General features: G+C 45.3%; 1 protein-coding gene across 1 annotated transcript in view; it reads left to right on the forward strand.

The window, feature by feature from the left end:
• Positions 1–5354: 5354 nt before the first annotated feature.
• The window catches only part of LOC133118612 (cilia- and flagella-associated protein 46), a 51500-nt gene continuing 31628 nt past the window's right edge, over positions 5355–25226 (forward strand). The window contains exons 1-22 of the mRNA XM_061228725.1: positions 5355–5443; positions 5688–5809; positions 8457–8585; positions 9242–9306; positions 10251–10415; positions 10745–10868; positions 11452–11546; positions 11891–12034; positions 13089–13188; positions 13569–13667; positions 14453–14643; positions 15135–15363; positions 16720–16840; positions 17629–17746; positions 18442–18566; positions 18908–19023; positions 19836–19969; positions 21875–22087; positions 22510–22720; positions 23443–23592; positions 23897–24007; positions 24660–24841. Of these exons, the coding sequence (XP_061084709.1) occupies positions 5395–5443; positions 5688–5809; positions 8457–8585; positions 9242–9306; positions 10251–10415; positions 10745–10868; positions 11452–11546; positions 11891–12034; positions 13089–13188; positions 13569–13667; positions 14453–14643; positions 15135–15363; positions 16720–16840; positions 17629–17746; positions 18442–18566; positions 18908–19023; positions 19836–19969; positions 21875–22087; positions 22510–22720; positions 23443–23592; positions 23897–24007; positions 24660–24841 (2993 nt within the window). The 5' untranslated portion in view covers positions 5355–5394. The remainder of the gene's footprint in view (positions 5444–5687; positions 5810–8456; positions 8586–9241; positions 9307–10250; positions 10416–10744; positions 10869–11451; positions 11547–11890; positions 12035–13088; positions 13189–13568; positions 13668–14452; positions 14644–15134; positions 15364–16719; positions 16841–17628; positions 17747–18441; positions 18567–18907; positions 19024–19835; positions 19970–21874; positions 22088–22509; positions 22721–23442; positions 23593–23896; positions 24008–24659; positions 24842–25226) is intronic.

Here is a 25226-nt window from a genome sequence, read left to right on the forward strand (position 1 = left end):
AATCCTTGTGTTCTTGTGAAACTAGCATGGGTCAAATATACACAGGACATTATTGGGTTACAGAAATAAAATACATTTCTGTAATAATGGAGACATGTTTTTCCAATTTAAACAATATCACATTTAGCAATGGACATTTTTTTAAATTATGATAAAGATGTTATTTATTTATATTTATATATATATATATATATATATATATATATATATATATATATATATATATATATACAGGTTTTTTTCATGCAGAGGAATATTGATTTTTGCTGTTTTGAACTGACTCTTTCCATTACCCCATCTTTATCTGATTATATTCAAAGAAACCATAGGGGAAAGATATAAATCCAACAAAACTGAAAAACTAATAGCAACTCAGAACAAAACCCAAATGTACACTTGTTTAGTCACTAGTTATAAAATGCATCTCTGAAAAGCGTCATTTTTATTAATTACACCACAACACATTAAATGGCGGCCTGGTTTCATATAACACTACAAATTATATTAGGTAGAATTCAACAACTGATTCTAAGCAGTTATTTCATTTAGAAAAGTAATGGAAATATTAAATTAAATATTATGAATGGATCGAGAAAGTGAAGTTTCTGAATTCTTCATACTCTCAGACTCTCCCTGTGTAATTGTATTGTTTAATATATTCTGCACTTTATTACACAAGAGCATAGCTTGAGCCACAGCTAATTTTCTCCATGATTTATAATGTCCACAGAACGTGATTTTTCACACCAATCAGTTCAAACCCCTTTTCAATGGCTGTAGGGTGAAGAGAGTATTTAAATAGCGTTTTTAATTACTGGCTTAAATCCTGGCTGGAGAATTAGAACATGACACAAGGAAATTAAGAGATATTTCTCCATGCGACAGAAACGATGTGGGTTGAATTCAACATGCAATTACCGTACGTGTCTGAAACTGGTTTGGAGGATTCTACATCAATAGAGCACAGCAGATGCATGAGCTTAATCAGAATTTGACCAACGTTGGAGAGGATGCATACAGCCTTGGGAAATATCAAAGTTCAGTGGCCCTAACATGTAAAATCTGACATGCAAAATGCCCTATGGGGGAATATACACAGAAGCCCACATCACAAAAATGAGGATACTAATATACACTCACCGAGCACTTTATTAGGAAGAATTTTACTTTATTACACCTACTTATTAATGTGATTATTTAATCAGCCAAGTGAGTGGCAGCAGTGCAATGCATATGAACATGTAGATACGGGTCAGGGGCTTCAGTTAATGTTCACATCAACCATCAGAATGGGGGGAAAATGTGATCTAAGTGACTTTGACCATGGATTGATTGTTAGTGGCAGACAGGATGGTTTGAGTATATCAGAAACTGCTGTTCTCCTGGGATTTTCACGCCCACTAGTCTCTAGAATTTGCAAAGAACGGTGCAAAAAACAAAAGAAAATCCAGTGAGCAGCAGTTCTGAGTAGTCAGAGGAGAATGGCCAGACTGGTCAAACCTGACAGGAAGGTGGCAGTAACACAAATAACCAAACATGACAACAATGGTTTGCAGAAGAGCATCTCTGAACACACAACGCATCATAACTCTAAGTCGATAGGCTACAGCAGTAGAAGTCTAAAAAATAAGTCGAATAAAGAATATTCATTCTGGGACCCAGACTCATCTCAGGTCTGGTCATCTGGGTGTGCTGTGCAGCTCCCAGTGGTGTTCCATCTGATGGCCCATGAAGTGAAATGGATTTTGTAGAAGCACCTGCGAAAATGGCATTCATTATTACATATTATAATGTACAGAGCCAGGCGTATCCAAACGCACATGTCCATGTTTGTCTAAGTGGATGGATGGTTTAATTTGAAAGGGCACAGTGGAGGCCCCGAATCACAGAGGCCCTTAATTTCTTAAGCCCTGATGCATCATTCACCAAGTCCATTCACATATGAGCTTTTTTAAGGTGGGCATGTGATTTTGCTATTTTCACCTTACAAAGATTTCCACACAAGACATCAAACATTCTCCCCTACTGACCAGAGAGAATGATGCAAAACGAATTCAAAAGTGCAAGGGTACAAGTACAAAAGTGCACAAATTATTCTTTAGAAGTTCTAACGCTAGGCGGCACGGATGGTGCAGTGGGTAGCACTGCCGCCTCACAGCAAGGAGGTCCTGGGTTCGAATCCCCGTCGGCCGAGGCCTCTATATGCGGAGTTTGCATGTTCTCCCAGTGTGGGTTTCCTCCAAGTACTCCGGTTTCCTCCCACAGTCCAAAGACATGCAGGTTAGGCTGATTGGAGAGTCTAAATTGCCCGTAGGTATGAGTGTGTGCATGAATGGTGTGTGTGCCCTGCGATGGACTGGCGACCTGTCCAGGGTGTATTCCTGCCTTTCGCCCAATGTATGCTGGGATAGGCTCCAGCCCCCCCTGCGACCCTGTTCAGGATAAGCGGGTTCAGATAATGGATGGATGGATGGAAGTTCAAACGATTCCATTGAGTATTCCTTTAGTGAGTCAGACTACGTGTTAGAGAGTGCGTGTGTGTGGTCTTATGTGCATGCATGCGTCATAGCCCAGACTCAGTGACAATAATATAACTGGTGATTATGCAAAACTATGTACTGACATCATGTGGATATGTATTTGCATTGTCAGCATACTTATTCTAAGATTTTCAGACTAATGACACCTTAACATGTTTTAACCTATGAGCACATTTTCCCAACCACTCTGATCTACCACAAACACCTCCTAAAAATATATGTTAATTGCCCAGATATGCAGCAGTTTCTGAGGGAATGGGGAAATGTGTTTAGAAACCCCCTCATGAGCAGCAAAAACATTTTTCAAAGAAAAATATTGCTTTTGGTTGGAAAACCAAAGTGAACAAAATATGAATTTGATGCAGCGGATGGCATTAAGGCCACTGCTCATGCTATCAGAGCCCTGCACAGGGAGGACAATTAAGAGGGGATCTGACAAGAGGGAACTGGAGGTAGTTATATCACATCTCACATTCTCAGATTAAATTAAATATAAAAAATCTCTTCATAACTGGCTAAATGGGAGCAGTAATATTGTGCACCTGGAATAATAGCAATCTGCTCAGTCAACATTCCTGTCTCCTGATGGTCAAGACATGTTCAGTATGATGAAAAAGGTTAGGGTTAGCTTAGGGAGGAATCGTTCTTTCTCAGGTTACCCCCTGTGGCACAATATTGGACTGGTCACTGTGATATGTGATGAACAGGCAAGAAAAATGTGTGAATAAATGCCTTTCATTACCTTGTGGGGATTTCAACTAAAAACACTGCTCACTGCTCTTCTTACAAAGATGCATGTTATGTACTGGGGACACTGCTCTAAAAGGCCGAACAACTTCCACACCCAAAGAAAAAGGACAGCGCTACAAACCGGTGCCCATCCACAGCCTCACAGCTGGAGGCAAGGCCATTCATAGAAGCCCCAGTCCAGGCAATGGGCAGCTGGATGAGCTACAGCTTCTACCCTGCCTGGGAGTGGAGGCTGCACGGTCCACAGTCCTGGACATCTTCCATGGATCAGGTGCTGGACAGACAGCACCCATACTCCCTTCCTGACCTGGGCCCTTTGGGAAAGGGAACGTCTGCCCTGGCGGTTCAGTTCTCCTGTGCCATTCTGACATATTTTACTTTCCCTGATCTCTGGTCTCCACATTACTGTATGTTAAATCCATTAATCCGGAATTTGGCTTATATTTTTCTGCTAATGTATATCATTTACAAGATTATTAGATATAGTTTAACTTATTTTTAATACTCGTTTAGCTTTCCGAAGTTTTCTCCCCAAAGAAAAGTAGTCATTAACGCTGTCTTCGTCATTCAGCCTCGCCATGATTTGTGCATTTGAGATTTAGCACAGTTTAGGTATTCTCGTGGTTGTCTCATTCATCTTCATCAAAGAGCCGACCAAACCAAAGCATCTGATGGGTTTGGGGATTCAGGGTGAATGGCTTCACGGGACAGACAGGAAACAGTTGTTAGTCATTTTAAAAATAACGCTGCATTGTCACACCGCCTTCGAGGGTAGTATCTAGCAGTCCCCGCGGTAACCAAGCAACAGATAATGCAACACGAGACCAACAAAGCACAAGAAACACATTTTTGAATCGCTCTTGCATTTAATAATGTAAATGTATACTTGTCCCCGGAAGTCACTAAACAGTAAATATACAACTTTATGAATTAATTAAATATCAAACATGAATTATGCAAGTTGTCCTAGATAAGGGTGTCGGCAAACATAATTTTATCATTATCACATCGTTTTACTCTACATTCTGAACTAACGTCTAAACAACAATAAAATTAGAGCGATTTGATCATAAACAAGCAAGCAAACATACATGTTATCTGGGTTTAATGAGGTTATATGTCAGTATGTGGGAGGAAAGTCTCTGTTTGACTTCACGTCACTTTGATTTTAGGTCAGTTTCGTGAGCACGAATTCCCTTGTCTCTGTACATAGCATGACATTATGTTTCTGTATATTTGTACCATAACGGAGCAATATGAAAACAATTGCCAACAATGTGAGTTAAAATGTAATACAATACTAACTACTGTATTTACAAAACCAAACCCCTTCATTTTACTCCTCATTAATCCCTTATATTACAATTTTAAAAGCGTAATTTTAATTTAAATGATCTTTAAGACATTTTCAGGGGGAACACCACTAAATATGTCCAATAATTAGCATTTATCCTTATTAATATTAAGGGGTAAATGCATTATACTTTTATTCAGCACCTGAAATACACCTTAGTTCACACAAAGGGGTTTTTCTTAATTGTCATAATTAAGGGGTTCCGACCCAGGGACGCGATGAAGGTGAAAACAAGGGGCCCAGTTAAAAAATTAAGGGCGCCTAATTTTTTATGGACAAATTGAGTGGAAATTTGTTTAAAGTCTCATGGGCTCCTGTTCAGAACGTCGTATTTGTCCTTCTACGCCCGCCGTATGGTTATACTTATTGCTAGGATACGCAACCCTAACAAAAAGAAGGGCTCATCGGTCGAACCTCGAACGCAAGCTAGGTGCAACTAACATTCGCCCAATAACATTCATTAAAATACATCAATTTTTGGCTTCGTTTTTAGTTCTAATCAGGTCTCATCGGTGTGTTAGTCCCGACTCTATGCCAAATTCAAGGATTTTGTGGGTGCACTATGTTAACGTTAAATAAACAAGTGGAAGAATTGTCTGACCTTTAGTTAACAGTTAAAGATACCAGTAAATCTAAAGTTAGCTAAGTTAAGTTAGTTACACTCGCGGTGATGCTTATGTTCCCTAACCATTACTAAAGTTAGCTAACGTTAGCTAACAAACAGTAGTTATCAATTTACTTGGAAACATCATGGACCTCCAGATTCGTCAGTTGTTGGCCAAAGCTGAGACACAGAAAGGTAACGTTAACTATTAGCTAGATAAATCAAAGATGTTACTAGCTAGTTACAGTTCACTAATTTATCTTAATCCATATTGCTAATTGCTAGATAATGCATCTTCTAATTTATTCGTGCACGCTTGGATTAATTTGTTTCATATATTCGATGACATAGCTATGATTTGGTTTAATTGCCAAACCACAAATGAATGACTGAACAACTTATTTAGCCATATAAACGAGCGTTGATATGTTGTGTTTAGACGCTGACGCTTTGAAGAAAGCGTATGATTTGATCAATGAAGGAACCAAAGAAAAGGCGGCATCAGGTGGCAGGTGTTTCTGTCCCGAACTGTACGTTCTTTGCGCCGAACAAGCCTTTCAGGTACAGTAAAACTGTTTTCATAAACATGAATCCGTTTGCTATTACCTTTATCTCCTCAGTGCCCCCCAGGCCCATTTAGTGGAGACATTTTCACAAATAAAGTATGAATGTGTAACGTTAATAAATAACTTGCTACCAAAACAAGGATTTGTCTGTATGAGGTCTAGGCTGTGAAAAAACATGAAAAAACTTTTTTGACATACTGTATTATGTGAATATACTACACTCAATGACCACTTTATTAGATATGTATTACACATTTTTTAGACTTATTGGTCGGTCTTCTGCTGCTGTAGCCCATTCACTTCAAGGTTCAACATGTTGTATGTTCAGAGATGCTCTTCTGCATGTCGCTGTTGTATAGAGACTGTTGTGCTCGAAAATTCCAAGATATCAGCAGTTTCTGAGATACTGGTGAGCAGGTCTACCTAATAAAGTGGTCACTGAGAGTACTATATATAGAGTTGCTTTGGAATTCCATACATGCACCAGAATTGGCCTCCACTGGCTTCCTATTGCCGCACGCATCCGATTCAAGGCCCTAGTGTTGGCATTTCAGGCTGCTAAGGGGACTGCCCCACATTACATACAATCCCTGATCACTCCCTACTCCCCAGCTAGACCACTCCGATCTGCCAGCTCTGGTCGCCTTACGATTCCCTCTCTACGGGCACCTGGCGGTCGAGCTGCACATTCACGCCTGTTTTCCGTTCTGGTTCCTCAGTGGTGGAATGACTTGCCTACCACTGTCAGGACAGCAGAATCCCTCCCCCTATTTCGACGCAGACTCAAAACACACCTCTTCAAACTCTACCTTAGTCCCCCCTCCTGATTTACCCCGCCCCCCCCTTCTGATACCCCTATCCCTGTCTAACCCCCCCCCCCCCAAAAAAAAAAAAAGAAATTGCACTTATGATGACGACTATATGTTTAGAACAGCAGTCCAGGTGTATTTTTCTAGTTCTGGATGTGATGCTTTGACTTGTGGTAGAACCTATGCACTTGTAAGTCGCTTTGGATTAAAAGCGTCTGCCAAATGACTAAAATGTAAATGTAATTATCTGTTAAATATATACTCATATAATTTTATATAAGGACACAAACTGACATTAGCTTAAAGCTGATTTATTTAAATACAGGTCAGAATTGCCATTGCCGTCTATCTTTCCTATATGTATGCTTGATGCTGGAATTACAAAGCAAGCATTATTGGCGTGAAGGATTCGCGGCGCTCTTGGTTATAAGAAGCTTCCGAAACGCAGGATAAAGTTGTGTCCTACAGCGTCGCTCCGACACGCATGGGCCTTCCCGGAATTGAGTTCCGTGCTGTCGCTAAACGTGCCGTGTAATTCCCTCTGGAGACAGATGTCGCCCGGCAGGAGGTGCGCATAGGCCCTGATGAGAACGGGTGCATCCAGAGAGCTTGTGCCGCCAGCCTAATCAGCCATAGCCGAAGTGTGATGAGGATAGCATTTTGAAACTATCAGCTGCGGTGATGTCACAGATTTACTTTATAAATGTCGCATATACCCTCAGTGAGCACTTTAGTGGTATTTATTGGGCTTATTTTTTTGACTTATTAAGTCTTCTGCTGCTGTAGCCTATCCACTTACAGGTTTGATGCGTTGTGTGTTCAGAGATGCTCTTCTGCATATCACTTTTGTAATGTGGTATTATTTGCGTTACTGTCACCCTCCTGTCAGCTTTGACCAGTCTGGCCCTTCTCCTCTGACCTCTCTCATTAACAAGGCATTTTTGCCCACAGAACTGCTGCTCAGTGGCGGTTTTTTGTTTTTTTGCACCGTTCTCTGCAAACTCTAGAGACTGTTGGGGTGTGAAAATCCCAGGAGATCAGCAGTTTATGAGATACTCAAACTCTGTCTGGCGCCAACAATTACTCCACAGTCAAAGTCACGTAGATCAAATTTCTTCCCCATTCTGACATTTGGTCTGAAAAACAGCTGAACCTCTTGACCACATCTTCATGCTTTTATGTATTTAGTTGCTGCCACATGATTGGCTGATTAGATATTTGCATTAAGAAGCTGGTTTACAGGTTTACCTAATAAAGTGCTCACTGGGTGTGTGTTACTGAGGTATTAACACATAAGCCTGCCGTCTACCATCAATGTCCATCACGGCATTTAACAGGCACTCATATACAGATGGTCCTACACAGATTGCTTTTTTTACATAACATCCATTTACATATACAGCTGGATATTTTACTAATGTGGTTCAGGTCACAGTACATACCTTTGCTCAAGTGAACAATGACAGCATCCTAACTGGGACCAAGCCCACAACATTTGAGTTACAAACCCCTAACTGTTGCCTAACTGTTATACTACACTGTCTCCCCAGTGAGGCTTAGCCAATGTAATGTGGTTTAATATATTCCATAATTATGCTTCGATTCACAAATAGCCAAATAGATACATGTACATGTAACAAACACGCCAAGCCTTCATTGGGTAAGGATCCTCAGAGACTGGAGTTGCGGTTGAGGGTGGTTGGGTTTATGTATTTTAAGCTTGTATACTTGTAATTACTGAACATGCTGAATTATACATTAAAACACAAGTAAAGATTGTGTACGCCGGTTTAACAGCAGGCTGAACTGCGGTGCGGCTCTTTTCTCTTTCAGCTGGGGCAGGCGGAGATCACTGAAACCTGCCTGATGATGTACTTTAAAGGGAAACCTCCGACCAATCAGTTCCTGTGCCGGGCCTACCTGTGCCAGGGCCAGCTCCGTGCGCGGGCGTCGGAGAGTGTGGTGAGGACACGCCCAGCTCTACCAGCCGCAAGACGCGTCGTCAAACCGCTGCTCGATTTTCTCTCATCGGTTCAGCCGGAAACAAGTTCAGCGCAACATACATGCCAAGGGCTTTTACTTTTGAAGGAATGCATATTGCTTTTGAAACATCTGCCTTTAAATTTTGGCTGGGTCAGTGGTCATGATCCCAACAGACCGTAGGGATATTGTTGTTTGCACATAAATATATGCACATAATATATTTTAGATAGGGGGATAATGGGAGGGGAGGGATGATGGAAACGTATGGCACAAAGAGAGGAGAGGAGGTGTGTTGATTTATATTCATCTGCAGGGAAACCCACTTTAGTGGTGCTGTACCCGGTCCTGTAATTGCATAAGTGCTTGTGAAATCTCTGAAGAATCTTAATTTGACCTCTGAAAACGGCAGTTTGACATTTCCAAAGCACGCGTAGACCGAAGTTCGTGTTCGCCCCGCTTTAAATTTAGTTTTGATTCTGTTCAAAGATGTACTTACTTTTACAGTTTTACTATTCTCCTGTGTGATCATTATTTCTGTGTGTGTGTGTGTGTGTGTGTGTGTAAGGTCCTGTCGCGCGGTTAGCGCTTCACACCGCTAGCTCATTACTTTCCCCTGCTCGTTATTCTCTCTTCAGGATGACGTTCAGAAGGCAGTGATGTATTTTCTGAAGGCTATTGAGGTTTCAAAAGAGCAGCCCAGGTATGTTAGCGGAGGGGAAATGGGTTTCGTCTGTCATCAAACCTTTCCTTCAAGGGTATCGCTCTTTCCTCACACATTTTCTCTTGTGAGCTGTGTTGATAAGACTTTGATTTGACAGAAAAAAATGAATTATTTATTGTTTTACGCTGAAACAATAAATGAACCCCAATTCGAGCTGAACTGAAGTGGAAATCGAATCGAGGACCTGTTCGTTTTCCAATTAGCGTCATTCCACAGCGAATGTATTCTCAGTGTGGTCTTCCTCCTTACTTTGCACGGCATGTGACACTCGGATTAAAGCTGCATATATCAAGCATTCTGCCATAAATAGCTCCTGAATGTGAGCGGATGTTATAAGCACAAATAATTAATTAGTAAGTACAAAACGTTTTCACAAGTAAACAGATCCCGATTGACAGATATGAATACTTTCAGAAGCAGGCTGGAAGCAGGCCAAAGCTGAGACTCAAGTGAAGCTGGTCTGATTAACTCCTCAGTTGTCAGTAGAGGAGTGGTTATTACCCCATGCTGTTTCATCTCCTCTATAAAGTACTCGGCGAGCACTATGGGGAATGTAGTTTTATCTAGTCTATGATACTGTGGGGGAAGGGGGGCATTCCTGGGGGGGTAAATTAGCAACTCGCCAGTAGGCTGTTCACCCCCCCTTGCGCTGATCCAGTCCCGGGTGCACCCATAGTCGAATAATAGCTTCATTTCAGTCGGAGAGATTAAAGTGATCTTAGCTCTGTCGACTCATTGAAAGAGGTTTACTGTACGTTCATATGCAATTCGATGCAATTTGTATCAGCGGTCCATACGTGGCCTAAATTAACTTGTACATGGCTGATCGGCAATTAACTTCCTCTGCGTGTGCATTACGCTGTGAATAATTCATCTGCCTTTTTAATTCTCATCTTTTCCCCCCCGTGTTTGTATCCGTGCAGATATCACTTCTTGGTGTTCAACGCATCTGTGCTGTACCTCCAGAGCGTGGGGCCCTTCCTCCGGCCGGGCTCCCGGCCCCGGCTCCACGCCTCTCTGACGCAGGTGCTCAGGGCCCTGGAAGAGGTGGGAGAGACGGACCATCGCTGGAGGGCCGAGCTTATGCTGTGAGCTGCGTCATTGGTGCTCAGTGCAACGCGTGGCAGCAGTTGCAGACACAGAAAGTGTTCTGTTAGCCATGTTTTTCAGAATTTTTGTGTGTGTGTGTGTGTGTGTGTATACACACACATTCATGAATAATTCAAAAACTGGAGCTCACTATTAGGAAAATAATGTACAAAAAATGTCGGGATATGCTTTCTCATGTTTGCATGAAAATTTTATACATATTACATTACATTTCATTTCGGTTCTCTTTTATCAACTGGCCCAGCACATATTTATTGTATGGGGTTGACATTTCCAGGCTGCGTAACCAGCCCTTCTTTATCTGCAGGCTCTTGATAGAGTGCCTGGTGGAAGCTGGGAAAATGAAAGAAGCTGCCAGTTGGGGCAAAGCCACGGCAGATTTTATAGGAGCACACACACCTGACCTGTATCCTCGGATATTCACCTTACAGGTAAAGCCTCACGTGCATCCTGATATTCCTGATATTCTCCTTACAGGTACAGCCAGCATACTGCAGGCATACCCAGCCTCTCCCTACTGTCTCTCTGCATCATGAAAGTCATGAGTGAAACGTTTATGAAGTTAGCATTCAGTGAACTAGTGCAGGACGTTGTGGCAGACTCCTTTCATCAGGGTTGGGAGCAATTTTTTTCCCAGAGCTCTCTTTGAACCCCAGAAATGGAGAAGGAGAGATTCATTTAGCCAGTGAAACAGGAGAAGGATTCTGTGGATTGACTGAGAAACCCAGATTTGCTATTTTAGTAAGAGCAGAGAGAACCCACAGTCCTGGACAGTAAGGACCGCAGGATCTTTAATGACCGCAGTGAGTCAGGAGTACAGTACAGTACAGTATGCTTTAAAGACCGCTCTAAGAGCATACTGTCTCCTATAATTTGCTATCCCTGTCACTGCGCTGGGCACTGATATCATTCATAATCCAGAGGGTAGAGCACCACAGTACGGTTTGCTAACACACACACACAGACACACCTACAGTACATACACACATCACTAATCGGGACTGTTATTCGCAGGTGCAACACAAGCTCCTGGATCTGTCCAGAAGTCCCAAGAAAGCTGAGGAGAGCCTGACCTTATCTGTGATTTACAGAATGCAAAAGCTGAAACAGTAGGTGATTCATTGCACGCACATTAGCATTTAAGATGGCATTACCCTCAGTGACTGACTGCTCACGGCTTATGTAAAGGTGAGGCACTGAAGTGTGGTGGGAGGCCCAAGTAGACATGGTTTCACAGTTCATTAAAAGCCTCATTAAAAGTGAGGTGTGTTCCTCGCTGATGTGGAGTGTTCTCTCATTCATCTTACATGCCTCAGTTTCATTTAGTGACAGATACTTGGCCTGGTAGGAATGTGACTTGCAATGTTCTTCATATCGTCTGTGAAAAGGTGTTATTAATGTCATAATGCAGGGAGCTCAGAGCTATACGCTTGTTGTTTATGTTTAACCCCAGTCACGTGGGTGGGTCAGCCAGAAAGGACGATGGCTCAAAGCTGAAAGAGATCTTCCTGCTTCTGACCAACCCCACTGCTGCACGAACGCCTGGGTCCAGTCCTGGCCTGCCAGAGAACATGCTGTCCATCACGCCCGGAGAGAGGTCCATACTCCTCACCTCTGCACACCTCTGTCCTCTTCTTCTCCTCTATCCATCCTCTTCACCTCTATCCATCCTCTTCTTCATGATCTATCCTCTTCACCTCTATCCATCCTCTGCCTCTCCTTTATCCATCCTCTTCCTCTCCTGTACATCACTCCTCTTGATCACCTACCTGCCTCTCCATCACCTTCCTCCATCATCTTCTTCAATGCCGCCACAGTGGTGAAGCCGTTTGGTCGCTATTCAAACAGCGAGAGGCGTTGGCGATTGAAAAGGAGTCCAGCAGCAGCCAGTTGAAGCTGGAACATTCTGTCTCTTTACTGTGATGTGTTGCTAGGATTGGCTGGCTGCAGCAGTGCTCCAAACAGACAACCAACAAATACAACTTTAGAAATTTGATCTTTGCATGACTTGCAGCTCGGATCATCACAATGTGGGCTTTTTCAGGCATTATATAATAATATACAGACAACATCTGCAGTATATTTCACCAAAAACACGGGCTGCTCACTGCCCTTCTGTGCCTGAGTTATTGGAAGGTTGCCAGATTGTACCCACTTTGGCAACCTGTTTCTGCTTATTTCCACAGTGTGTTCCTGTGGTATCAGAGCAAAACAAATACATGAAGGCCCCAGTGCTCAACATCTGATTTTGTTGGAAGCCTGATTGTTTAGCCGTGACTGATAGCTCTGGAGGACGCTGTATAAATTGTGGGAGAGACAGGGTTCATTAGCTCCGTTAAGTAACTTCTGTGGTTGATCAGTCAGCCTGTGTCAAGTGCACCTGTTGTGCAGTGTCCCCAGCAGGATTTTGTACCAGAATATCATTTGTACAGAAAATGATGCTGCCATTAATGTACTTTTCACAGACCAAATCAATCAGGGTCCAGGATAATTTAATTTAATCTTCCAGACTTCAGAGCATCACAGTCAGGCAGTCCGTGCTTGTGTTAGCAATGTCAAATCCTGACTACGATGTGTCACAGTGATGTTGTGGATTTCCTCGGCGTGTCACATCCTGTTCTGCGTGGTGACCTCTCTGTTTTTATTTTCAGGGCTTCGTTTCTTTTGGAGCTGGGCCACCTGGCATTGCGGTTAAACGTACCTCAGATGACAGCGGACTGCCTGAGCGAGCTGAAGAGGGCTGGACTCTCCGTAAGAGGCAGCTCGTCAACACCACTGTCCTCCACAGTCTGCACGGGGCTCGAAAAACAGCCAAGCGCGCGCGTACAGACAGCCTGCATAAGCATCTAAGCAACATCTCCTCTTGGAGTTTATAAAATATTCTTACTTTACTTATTGGCTTTGATCCATATATTTCAACATTCACTGCATGTAGCGGTTAGGTAATAGTGTGTATGGGCAACAGCTAATGACGATGAAAACAGAGATGAAAACACATTTTTAAAAATGCTGAAGCATTGACAGTACTTCTGAGTACTGAGCAGCATCTGTTAACCTCTTGCATGCTCGGTACAGAGCATCCTTTGGTCCCTTTCCCCTGAGAGAAACGGCGTTGTGTTTGTGCTCTTCAGGATGCCGGCCACCTCATTGCAGTGGAGTGTCTGAGGTTTGAACAGGAGCTCCACAAACGAGGGCCGAGAATCGAGGAGTACAAGAGGAGTGACGTGGAGGTGCCTGCAACAGCGCTTTAATCAAACCCTACCCAGAGCAAAACTCACCAGTATTTACCACAGCCTCTATTGATTTTCAGCATTCGGGCCATTTATCACGTACAGACAAATGTCACAGTAATGAATCAGGAGGGAGCTGGAAACTCTAAATTCTGCCGGTTGGAGAGCTTAATCCATAATCCAGTCACAGGACAGGGTGCCCGTGATTGAGTTTAATTATGGCCTTTGTTCGCCAGTGTTGACTCTCCAGTAGAAGTTGGGGTGGAAGTTCTGATGATGTTCTACTGTTTGTGCGCTCAAACCAGGCTGCAGTGAATCAAAAGTGTCTGTACGTGTGTTGTAGTGAATGCTGAAGGTACTGTGGTGTATGTGTGTGTGCTCAGGCCAGACTGTTATGGGAGGTGTAATAGTGGTAAATGGTGGTAATGGTGGTATATGTTGTGTGCTCAGGCCAGGCTGTTATGGGAGGTGTTATGGTGGTATGTGGTGGTAATGGTGGTATATGTTGTGTGCTCAGGCCAGGCTGTTATGGGAGGTGTGATAGTGGTATGTGGTGGTAATGGTGGTATATGTTGTGTGCTCAGGCCAGGCTGTTATGGGAGGTGTTATGGTGGTATGTGGTGGTAATGGTGGTATATGTTGTGTGCGCAGGCCAGGCTGTTATGGGAGGTGTTATGGTGGTATATGGTGGTAATGGTGGTATATGTTGTGTGCTCAGGCCAGGCTGTTATGGGAGGTGTTATGGTGGTATGTGGTGGTAATGGTGGTATATGTTGTGTGCTCAGGCCCAGCAGAAGCTGGTGTCCAGGCTGGACCAGCTGCTGCAGAACGCCCTGCGGGTGGGCAGGGCAGACACTGTGCAGGGGGTGTGTGCCACGCTGTGGAACGCCTGTCTGCCCCTCCTCCAGCACAACCTGAGGCGGAGCATCAGAAAGCCGCTCCTGCGATTGGCCCAGGTGCTGGAAGACTCAAACAGGTGACGAGATCCACCAATCCGGTGTAGCGTTTTAGTATGAACGCATAACATTTGCATACCCAACATGGCCAACACAGCAGGGGGATTAGCCTACTGTATGAAATTGGTGTGTGTGTGTGGGTGTGTGTGCGTGTATGTGCTCTCGAGTGTGTGTGTGTGTGTGTGTGTGTGTGCGTGCACGGTTGTGTGAGTGTGTGTAATTAATTTGTAAACAAATAGCCGCAGTGCTATAGAGGGCTACATTTATCTTGGCAATGTTATTAAGTGAGAAGGGTTTGGGACGTGTTTAGAAGGCAAAAAAATGTAATATGTCACTGTTTGTTTACTCTCAAGTACTAATGTTTTTCATTTGAATCAAACCGAATTTTCACACACTTTTTAAATAATTTTAGAATGAACAGGCCTAGTGTGCAGTCTGTGTGTATGAGTGCGTGTTGAGTGTATGTGTTGTGTGTTGAGTGTGTGTGTTCAGTACTGTGTGTTTGCTGCAGTACACTGCTGGACCTGCGGTGTCAGGTGCACAGTGAGGTGGGTGTGTTGGAGGCGGAGGAGGACCACATAGAGGCCGCCATTGAGCATGTGCAGAAGGCGCTGCGTCTGGACGCCAGGGGGGAGCACCAGGAACGTCTGAGCGCCAACCTGCATGCCCTGCGCCTGCGCGCCCTGCTGTACGAGACGCCCGAACGCAGCGAGGACCGCGCCGCCATGATCATCCAGCAGGTCCGCCGCAACCGCGACCGTGACCGTAACCGTAACCCTACGCACACTTACAGCACAAACCTGACCCTGAACTCAACCACTCACTCAAAAACCAAAAATAAATACAGCACGGTTTTAGAAGTTTCATTTGTCAAGGAAGCAGTGACAAAGCTAATACTTTCTATTTGAGTGAAAAAATAAGATTTTAAGTTTTATTACGAGGCTAAAACGTTCAAGTCAAGCACAAGCACGCTCCTAAATATGTTGGCAAACAGAAGCGCAACCGCAGTGGAATCCTAACTCTGAACCCAGCCAGAATCACAGCCTCATTCATGTCCTTACCCACTGACACCACCACAACCACAGCCACCTCAGTCATAACCACATTACCGTACTGTGACAGGGACCCCAAGCTGTTCTTTTCACCAACTGATCTGCAGCTCAATATGAACGAGCATGCTGCTCTATTTCTGTGTGCTGTAATAGAGTTCTGGAGTCGCTTTTCATTTTTCAATCTCCGCTCATTTGAGGTAATGCTCTCAGAAAATGAATCGATAAAGAACTCCCTATTATTGAAGACAGCTCAGCCTATTGGACACAGAACTTCCTGTTACTGAAGACAGCTCAGCCTATTGGACACAGTACTTCCTGTTATTGAACACAGCTCAGTCTACTGGACACAGAACTTCCTGTTATTGAACACAGCTCAGCCTATTGGACACAGTACTTCCTGTTATTGAACACAGCTCAGCCTATTGGACACAGTACTTCCTGTTATTGAACACAGCTCAGCCTATTGGACACAGTACTTCCTGTTATTGAACACAGCTCAGCCTATTGGACACAGTACTTCCTGTTATTGAACACAGCTCAGCCTATTGGACACAGTACTTCCTGTTATTGAACACAGCTCAGCCTACTGGACACATACGTTCCGATTATTGACCACAGCTCAGTCTATTGGAGACAACTTGATCTCATCTCAGGCTACGTAATTAGCATCATTGAGGGGTGGGGGGTGAATTTCAGTCTCAGTTACCGACTGTAATCTACATTCAATTTTAACTGTAACATGTCTTTTTAAAGTAGCATGGGACATGTGCCACATTCTTAGCACGAGATCTTGTACCCCAGCTAGTGCAATTTTGATTAAATTCAGTTATTTTAGATTAGACACAAAAAAATAAGCTCACAATGTGACTATATTGTACTGTCTCTGAATGTTACAAGATTGCCACTGCAAGGCAGCAACATTGTGAGAAAGTTTTGTGTTAGCTGGGGCGTGTCAGTGTTTTAGAGGGAGCCCGGCTCAGGTTTACTGGTGAAAACAGGACTCCCCGGCATTGAAGGCTAACAGAGGCACCTCCCTGTCTCAAGGCCAGGACAGCCGGCTCGAGGGACTCCAGGAGGAAGGTGCGGGCCATGCTGGTGAACGCGGGCACAGCTCTGGCCCCGGAGGAGTTTCGGGCCGTCCTGGACGCAGACAAAGCCCCCAAAGGTAAAGTGGGTAAACTTCCTCCCGCAGCGCCGTGCGAGAAGCTGGGATGCAGGTGAAAAGAGACCGCGGGGACATTGTGTAACACATGCATCTGTTTAGATGTGCCCCGGCACACTGATGCAACGGCCGACACAATGATCACTGCGCATCACCCCTAACTGCATACGACAGAGCTGAGCCTACTTAGACTCAGCCTCCCCTACTCCACGCCGACCCTGCTGTTTCCAGAGCAACCGTTTCGGGTGACAGAGACTAAAAAGGAGCGCTGTCGTTCGAGGACGGGTGGCGGGGGTGGCGGGGGGGGGACCTCGGTCTGCAGCCGTGACTCGGTGGAGTGAGCTGTTCTGACTGTCACCGGCGGTGTCGGCAGGGAAGACGGCTCTCTCCAGCTCTCTGACACGGGCTCAGAGGTCTGCGGTGCCGAGACACTGCCGCCCTTCAGACCCGGCGCTTTGATCGTTCCCCCCCTCTCCCTCCCTCTTTGAACCGCCGAATCAAAGGAATAGTTCCTACGCTTATACAGCGGGAACGTCAGTCAGAAGGAGCCGGCGCTCAGAAAGAAGACTTCAGATTCGTGGCGTGTTGGTGGAAAACAAGGGAAGGGTTATTATAGGTTACTTCTGTGTGTGTGTGTGCGCGTGTGTGTGTGTGCATGCACACACCATTCCTGGCTGTCCACCTGTAATGGTGTACGCTCTGTATTCCAGTATCTCGGTAAGTACAGTGCTGTACGATGGACCGTACTTTTAACTTCCTCTCTTCTTCTGGGATCTCTGCGGTGGCCCCAGGCGGTGCTGCAGGGACTGCGGTCAGCCAGCTGGCGGCGAAGGCCCAGCACCACACGGTCGGCGTGCAGCAGGCAGAGGGCCACCTGAGGAGACAGGGGGACCGGAAGGATCCGGAGAGGTGCGACACCAGCTCCGATTGTGATTAATGTTTCACAGTTCACTCCATCCGTCAGTTACTTCACTGCATTATTCACTCCTCCCAGTTTAAATTAGTGATATTCCACTGCTGAAACAATGACCCTTGAGATATTTTCAGAATTTTGCCCCAAGATAAGCCTCCCATTTTTTCTGGTATTCATTACATTCAGTCAGAACTGTTGCGTGAGATACAGTATAGTGGTGTTACTGAATATACTGCAATATGCTGTGCATTCTGGGATTGAATAGAGCAGATCTTTGCAGAGGTCTTAGCTGCATGGTGCTCAGTTCATTAAAAATGTTGCGCATTAGCGCTGAATTCTTTTTGGACTGAAAAAACCTAGACTCAGTATCTTAGCAGCGAGCAAGCATTGTATTTGTCCTTCGATCTTGTACAGCGTTGGCGTAAAACTTTTAAGCCTGCAGGTGTACTGTGGAAAGAGGCTTACGGTACTTAAAGCATTGTTCAGCTTTCAGTGGGAGAGCATAACGTCTAAAGCACTGAGCCCCAGACGTTCTCCAGAATCATGTAAACAAGTATGAAAAACATTGAGCCGCTTGTTTTTAGCCCCGCGCTCCGGCACAGGAAGGAGTGTGTGTGGTGTGTAGGTGGAATGAGTGTGTGTGTCGTGCGTAGGGGGAGGGTGTGTGTGAAAATAAAGCGTCTGTCTCCAGAGTGAGGCTGTGGGCGGAGCTGGCAAAGGTGTCCAGGAAGCTGGAGGCCTGGAGCGTGTGCCGGGCGGCGTGCCGGTTCTGCCTTCTCCATGACGACAGCTGCCGGGAAACGCCGATCAGTAACGGTGAGTTTCCGGCCCCAGTCCAGCAAAAGCCCAGCTACAGGTCCAGCCTGGAGACCTGCATGATGGGTTTTCTCACCAAACAGGATTAAAAAGTTCGCTGGCAAACTTTCAGAAGTGTTCAGTAAAACCTATGTAATTTCAAACAGTTGATTTCACCAAAAAATTCAACATTTTGTGACAGTCGTTAGGCAACCCTCTTTATCCGGCTTTGTGAAATCCCCTGGGCTTGCCTGGCTTTAGTTAGTCACACTCTCCAGTGCTTTCTGGGGCTGAAATCATTAGTCAGCCCTGGTGTAGCTGCAGGCGTTTCTCCACTAGAGCGCCCCTCCTCTTCCCTGCAGGGGAGAGTAAGGAGGGGGAGAGTTCAGCGGACACCAGCCGCAGAGGGAGTCTCATCTGCGCTACTGAGAGAGACCTGCTCCGCCTATTGGCTGAGGTCCACTTCATCAACGCAGAGGTAAGCCCCGCCCTCTCCCTCTCTCTGCTCATAGCCCCACCCTCTCCCTCTGCTCATAGCCCCGCCCACTCCCTCCCTCTGCTCATAGCCCCACCCTCTCCCTCCATCTGCTCATAGCCCCACCCTCTCCCTCTGCTCATAGCCCCACCCACTCCCTCCCTCTGCTCATAACCCCACCCTCTCCCTCTGCTCATAGCCCCGCCCACTCCCTCCCTCTGCTCATAACCCCACCCTCTCCCTCTGCTCATAGCCCCACCCTCTCCCTCTCTCTGCTCATAGCCCCACCCTCTCCCTCTGCTCATAGCCCCACCCTCTCTCTCTGCTCATAGCCCCACCCTCTCCCTCTGCTCATAGCCCCACCCACTCCCTCCCTCTGCTCATAACCCCACCCTCTCCCTCTGCTCATAGCCCCGCCCACTCCCTCCCTCTGCTCATAGCCCCACCCTCTCTCTCTGCTCATAGCCCCACTCCCTCCCTCTGCTCATAGCCCCACCCTCTCTCTCTGCTCATAGCCCCACCCTCTCCCTCTGCTCATAGCCCCACCCTCTCCCTCTCTCTGCTCATAGCCCCACCCTCTGCCATACATCGCTTCCCATTCACCACTGCCTCTAGCCACACCCACTCCCCCTACTCAGGCCAACCCATGTCAGTCCCATCCACTCTCATTGCCCATAGCCCCACCCACTCACTCCCTTCCCCTCAACAATCTGTGTTTTATGCCTGTCTGTTTATGTTATGAAAATATTGTTCACGCCGGTTTAAGATGTATGAGCCGTGTGAAAGGAGGCTGTTCTGTGCTGATCCTGTGCCAGGCCACAGTGCAGAAGCTGCGTGTGGAAGGCGTTCAGCTCAACGCAGCGCCCGTCCCGCCGCCGCAGAGAGCGAAGCGGCCAGCAGAGGGCGCCTCCGGCCATCAGGAGGACGATGCGCTGTGGACCGCCTACAGGTAACTCCTGTCAGTGTCGCCTCAAAGTTTCAGCGGCTGGAATGACAATGACTAACTCTCATTTCCTCATTTACAATGCTTTCAATGGCACTTGATTGATAGCAATAGCTGTTTTACGGTAATTAGTGCCAGTTCCTGATCAAAAACGAAAAAAGTACCAATAAGGTCTTGGCCAAATGGTGATGGATGCTATTGTTATGCACTACGTTAATCATTCTGTACATCCACTTTAATCCATTCTATCAAGTGTAAAGAAATGTTGTGAAAAATAAACCTTTCCATAAAAAGATTCCCATTGAATCAGAAAAATAGCTGGTAGCCTATAGTACATTTATAGCTGACCCTGCTGATGACGTTCTGTTACGGTGTTTCTTTCATTGTCTGTTAAGATGCTGAAAATGGAACAGTGCCCCGTTTGATCATCAAATGCGGTTTTTGCATTCTTAAGCAGAATTGTAACAAAGCCCTGTCTGTGTTTACCTTCCCTGCCTGACTTCTCTGTCTCTTTTCTCTTCCTTGTCATCTTTTTTAGTTTGAGTACTTGCTTCATAACCCCAGAAACTTAGTACCCGATTGGCATTCATGTTGTTTGAGTCAGCTTTTGAATGCAGTTTTGTCACTTTGATACACCTGTCACAGGGCAAACTTTGCTCATTGCTTATTAAAATGTGAACATTTTTGCAATGCTTGGTTTTTTTGTGTACTTTGCCAATGGCAGCATCATCCTGACATCATCTTTCCAGAGTGGCTAGAGCAGGAATATTATTTACATAGTTTCTTCCATAGTCATTTTTCATTTAGTTTTAGTTTTTTAGTTTTTTTTTGTTTTTAAAGCTAGATATTTAACACTTATGTACACACTGTCCACATCAGCCTTCTATAATTCTATGGTTTTATGCCATTGCTGAAGGACCAGGTGGGCGTTTACACTTTTGAGATTATTTTAATTGTTCCAATACACCAGGCAAGCTTAGACAGATGCAGAAAAAAAGCATTTGAATCCATCACAAATACGATGTGAACCCAGGTCGGCTGAAAGGAACCAGATCCTTTTTGAAATGGATGTTAATAGGATGGGGAGGATTCATGCTCATGGTCAGATACAGATACAGCTATAAGCTGACAGATCTGTTTGTGATTTTCTGAGACATTTCATTTATAGCCCTGGCTTCTCTTGGTACCGCCTCCCAATGTGTTTGATGTCACAGTCTGACAGGAGATTTCAAATCACATTAACTCTGACAGGCATATATTTTTAATAATATCCTGCGAGACATAAAAAAACAGTTATTTGTGGAAAATCACAATAACATAATACATTAATAAGGCAGTAAACTGTCAACATTCCTTTGCGGGAGAAAATAATATCCTGACAGTAAAGGACCGTTCTCGATTATACATTTGCATGAATCAGAGGAATGCAAACTTTACTTTCCTGAATTTCCGTAACTGTAAACAGGAAAATACCAATCATAGCAATTGAAATGTTTTGAGAGTGGGTATTAATTTACCCAATAAAATATTTACCCAATAAAATGATATTTGGCTGTGAAGAACGGCTGAACTTTGCTGCATCATAAACTAGGTCACTGTTTGAAGTGTTGTGGATGGTTGTTATTGTAGGGAGTGGTCTTCTATGTAGAACAAGGAGTACAAGGAGATGAATACAAGGAGATGCCACCTTTTAGAACATACAATAAACCAAATTCACTGTCTTGCTATGGTCATTAGCCATTCTGTACCACTTATAGAAAAGATAGGAGTTTTTGTTAATTCTCCCCAGTTGAATTCTCACATAGTCTGTGTTTGGCTCTGCATTAGGACTGATCCCGCGGTCAGTATGGATCATTCTAGAAGCCTCGCCCAAGCTGATCGAGATGTCGTTTTTCGGGGTCCCTCTCACAGAGACTGGGTTCAGAACCTCTCAGCGTACGCCACGGATAACTTCCTGCGTGCGGCGGAGCTGGGGGCGGAGCTTGGCGAGGCCTGGATCGTCTCCAACGCGGCGGTGTACCTGTGGAACTATAACAGCCACGCCCTGGCCTCGGGGGGACAGCGCCACCTGGTGGTCACCTTTCAGACTCTGATCGAGCTGCTGAAAAAGACAGGCCACTCTGGGTGGGTCCTCTCCCTGTCTAATGCCTCATTCTGTACTTAAAAAGAATAAATCATCAAAGATTTGTGATCCGTTTTTATACATGGGCTGTGCTTTTTTTGAGATGTGGGTTGTGTATGCTTGTGAGAGTGTGTATATGTGTGTTACATGATTGGCATTTTGGCAGACACTCTTATCCAGAGCGACGTACCGCTGATTTGACTAAGCAGGAGACAATCCTCCCCTGGAGCAATGCAGGGTTAAGGGCCTTGCTCAAGACCCCAACAGCTGTGCGGATCTTATTGTGGCTACACCGGGATTAGAACCACCGACCTTGCGTGTCCCAGTCATTTACCTTAACCACTACGCTACAGGCTGCCTGTATTATATGTGTGTGTGTGCCTATGCTTTATTTTGAGGTGTGTGTGTGTTTGTGTTTGCACAGGCAGGTGCAGCTGCTGGCTCTGCTGTGTAACTCAGTGGCTCAGGGTCTGACCCAGCCCTGGATCCCCTCGCCCAGCGAGCCTGCTCCAGAGACCCAGGACAGCGAGAGGGCCCCGCCCAGCCGGGCCAGGAAGGTGGCAGAGAAACGGGGCAGTGTGCTGGGACAGCCTCTGGAGCCAGGGGGCACTCTGGATGTGAGGAAGGCCCTGGAGGTGAGAGGAGTGGCCCTGCTGAAGCAGCTGCTCAGGCCTGTTTACAACAAGGATACTGGCACAGACACACATACAAGTCTACATTCAATAAAGGGCATAGACACACAGTACAGAATAATGACATGGACACTTGCAGGATGATTGGTGGTACAGCCTCCAAATATGGCGGCTAACTATTATTGCTGACACGGAGCAATATCAATATCAATATTTTGACATTCCTGCCATCCCACATCCCCCCACACACAGCAAATGAAAACAAGCAGACAGTTAATGGACAGTGAGGTAAACTGCATCTCATCTGGAGAGCTAACCTGCTTTTTATACCAGCAGCTAAAGGGCTGCAGCAGTGCCTGCTGGTCCTCCTTCCAGCTGAAAACTCACTGTAGAATTTGCGTTACTCCATCTCCTCACCTAAGCTGATCAGCTTTGCAAATTTACCACTTCATAAACCGCCGAGCTTCCTGCCTAAAACTGGAAACTGAGCCGCATTGATAAGTCAAATCTGTGCAGCTCTGTGAAGTTAAATCTTCGCCCACAGAAGAATCAGTGGAGTTTTATTAGAGGGCTTAGAGTGAATTTAGTGCTGTCAAATAGCAGTTCTGTTTTCCCGGTGGTTTGAAACAGTGCTCTCACAGAATGTGGTTTTTGTAGTTGTGCAGCTGGAGTATTGGGTTGTGGCTCTTTGCGTTCACGGTTGTTGTTCTGTCGTTTTGTGTCAGCTGTGCGAGTACGCTCTGCGTCTCACCAACGGGAGCGCGTCGGCAGACTCCGTGTCCGTCGCCACGCGGAAACGGGTCATCGGGACTTGGGTCCGGACCAAGCAGCTGCTTCAGCAACAGATAGGGCAGAAACTGGACTTCGAGGAGGAGGTATGCGTGGGTGGTTATTTATTATTATTTATTCACCTTTATTTTACCAGGAAAACCCCATTGACATTTTCAAGAGGGCCCTGACATATATACATAAGCAAACAAAATGAGGAAATTGAAGGAAACAAACCAAATGAGTAGACAAATTACTGTAATGGAAACTGACAACTCACAGTTGTAAACAATGGGTAAAAGATGCACTTTTCAATAAAAGTATAAGACATGAAATGTTTAAAATTAAACATTGTGTGTGTGTGTGTGTGCATGTGTGTACATGCGTGTGGTAACTGTGTTTATCCTCCAGAGTAAGAGCACAGAGGTGACAGCACTGTGGCGTGTGTTGGTGAGCGTGGAGATGCTGGTGTGTAACTCCAGCTCCAGGTTAATGGAGTTCTCTGTTCCCAGTGCAGGAGAGGTGAGGCTCTGCTGAGGCTAGCTCTGCTAAGGCTAGCTCCGGAAAGGCTAGCTCCACTAAGGCTAGCTCCGTTAAGGCTACCTTTACATAGGCTGGCCCTCCTTAGACTAGCTCCCAGAGTCAGGAGACTGCAGAGACTGTCTGTACATCTTGTATCTACACTGTGCTGCTCTCTCATGTGTCTCCATTACCATTTGATGTTGTGTCTGGATGTAATGATGTGGAGAAGTGAGGGAGATGTAGGGGACTGTCCAGCTTATGGAATATATAATGAACAATAGTTATATTCAGGTTTGTTCTGTTACACTTGTCAAAGTCAAAAACTCTCAGAAATGTGAGTCATCCAAGTCCTATTCAGGAAGTCAACATAGTTTGAAAAATGTGATGTTCTCTATTGTGAACTCGGGTGAGTTAAAAAAATCAATGAGTTTAAAAATTTGATGTTGTCTATTGCAAATTCATGTGGTGAGTTCTTACACATAGGGATTATGACTAACAGGTCTTGGTGGTGATGTTATGCTGTTTGAATTTTCTGCATTTTCTGAAGAAACATGCTCACAGGCGGGATTGGATTAAAGAGGGGGGTTCCCGTGAGCCTCCGGGCTGCAGATGACAGCGCTCTGACCATTGTTCCGGACGCTTCTCTCTCCAGCTGGTGAGAATGGCGACTGAGTGCGTGTGGGCGGAGCCTCTGGTGGAGCTGCAGGTGTGGACACACCTGGCCCATTTCTCCCACCAGGCCCAAGAACAGGAGCTTGTGATCACCTGCTCCCAGAATGCACTGCGGCTGGAAGCACAGGCCTTGAAGAAGCTGAAGATCACGAGCCTCGCTCTGTGAGTTTCCATCATTTCTCCAGAGTGATGTGACTCCACCGCAGGTTTCAAAATGAAGAAATTCAATTAAATGGAACTCCGCTCATCCTGATAACTCATATTTTCATATGAAATCCTGCTTTATTGATACAGCTCTGACATCATAAGACACTCATCCGTTACGGTTGTGAGCGGCTCTGAAAATGTTGGCATCAGTCCTGAATATCGTTCCATTTCCTCAATTAACAACCCAGATTTCCAACAAACAGCTTCGTGTTTGTGTTACTTCCTCCATATTCCCCTCCCGAGACAGTCTGAGACACGTCTAAATGCAGGGAACGCAGACGTCTCTAATGTAGCGTTGGCGATGCAGAGCGGTTATGTGCCCTGATGGTGCTGTTCAAAC

The sequence above is a fragment of the Conger conger genome, chromosome 18 (assembly GCF_963514075.1).
Source record: "Conger conger chromosome 18, fConCon1.1, whole genome shotgun sequence".
Taxonomy (NCBI): Eukaryota; Metazoa; Chordata; class Actinopteri; order Anguilliformes; family Congridae; genus Conger; species Conger conger.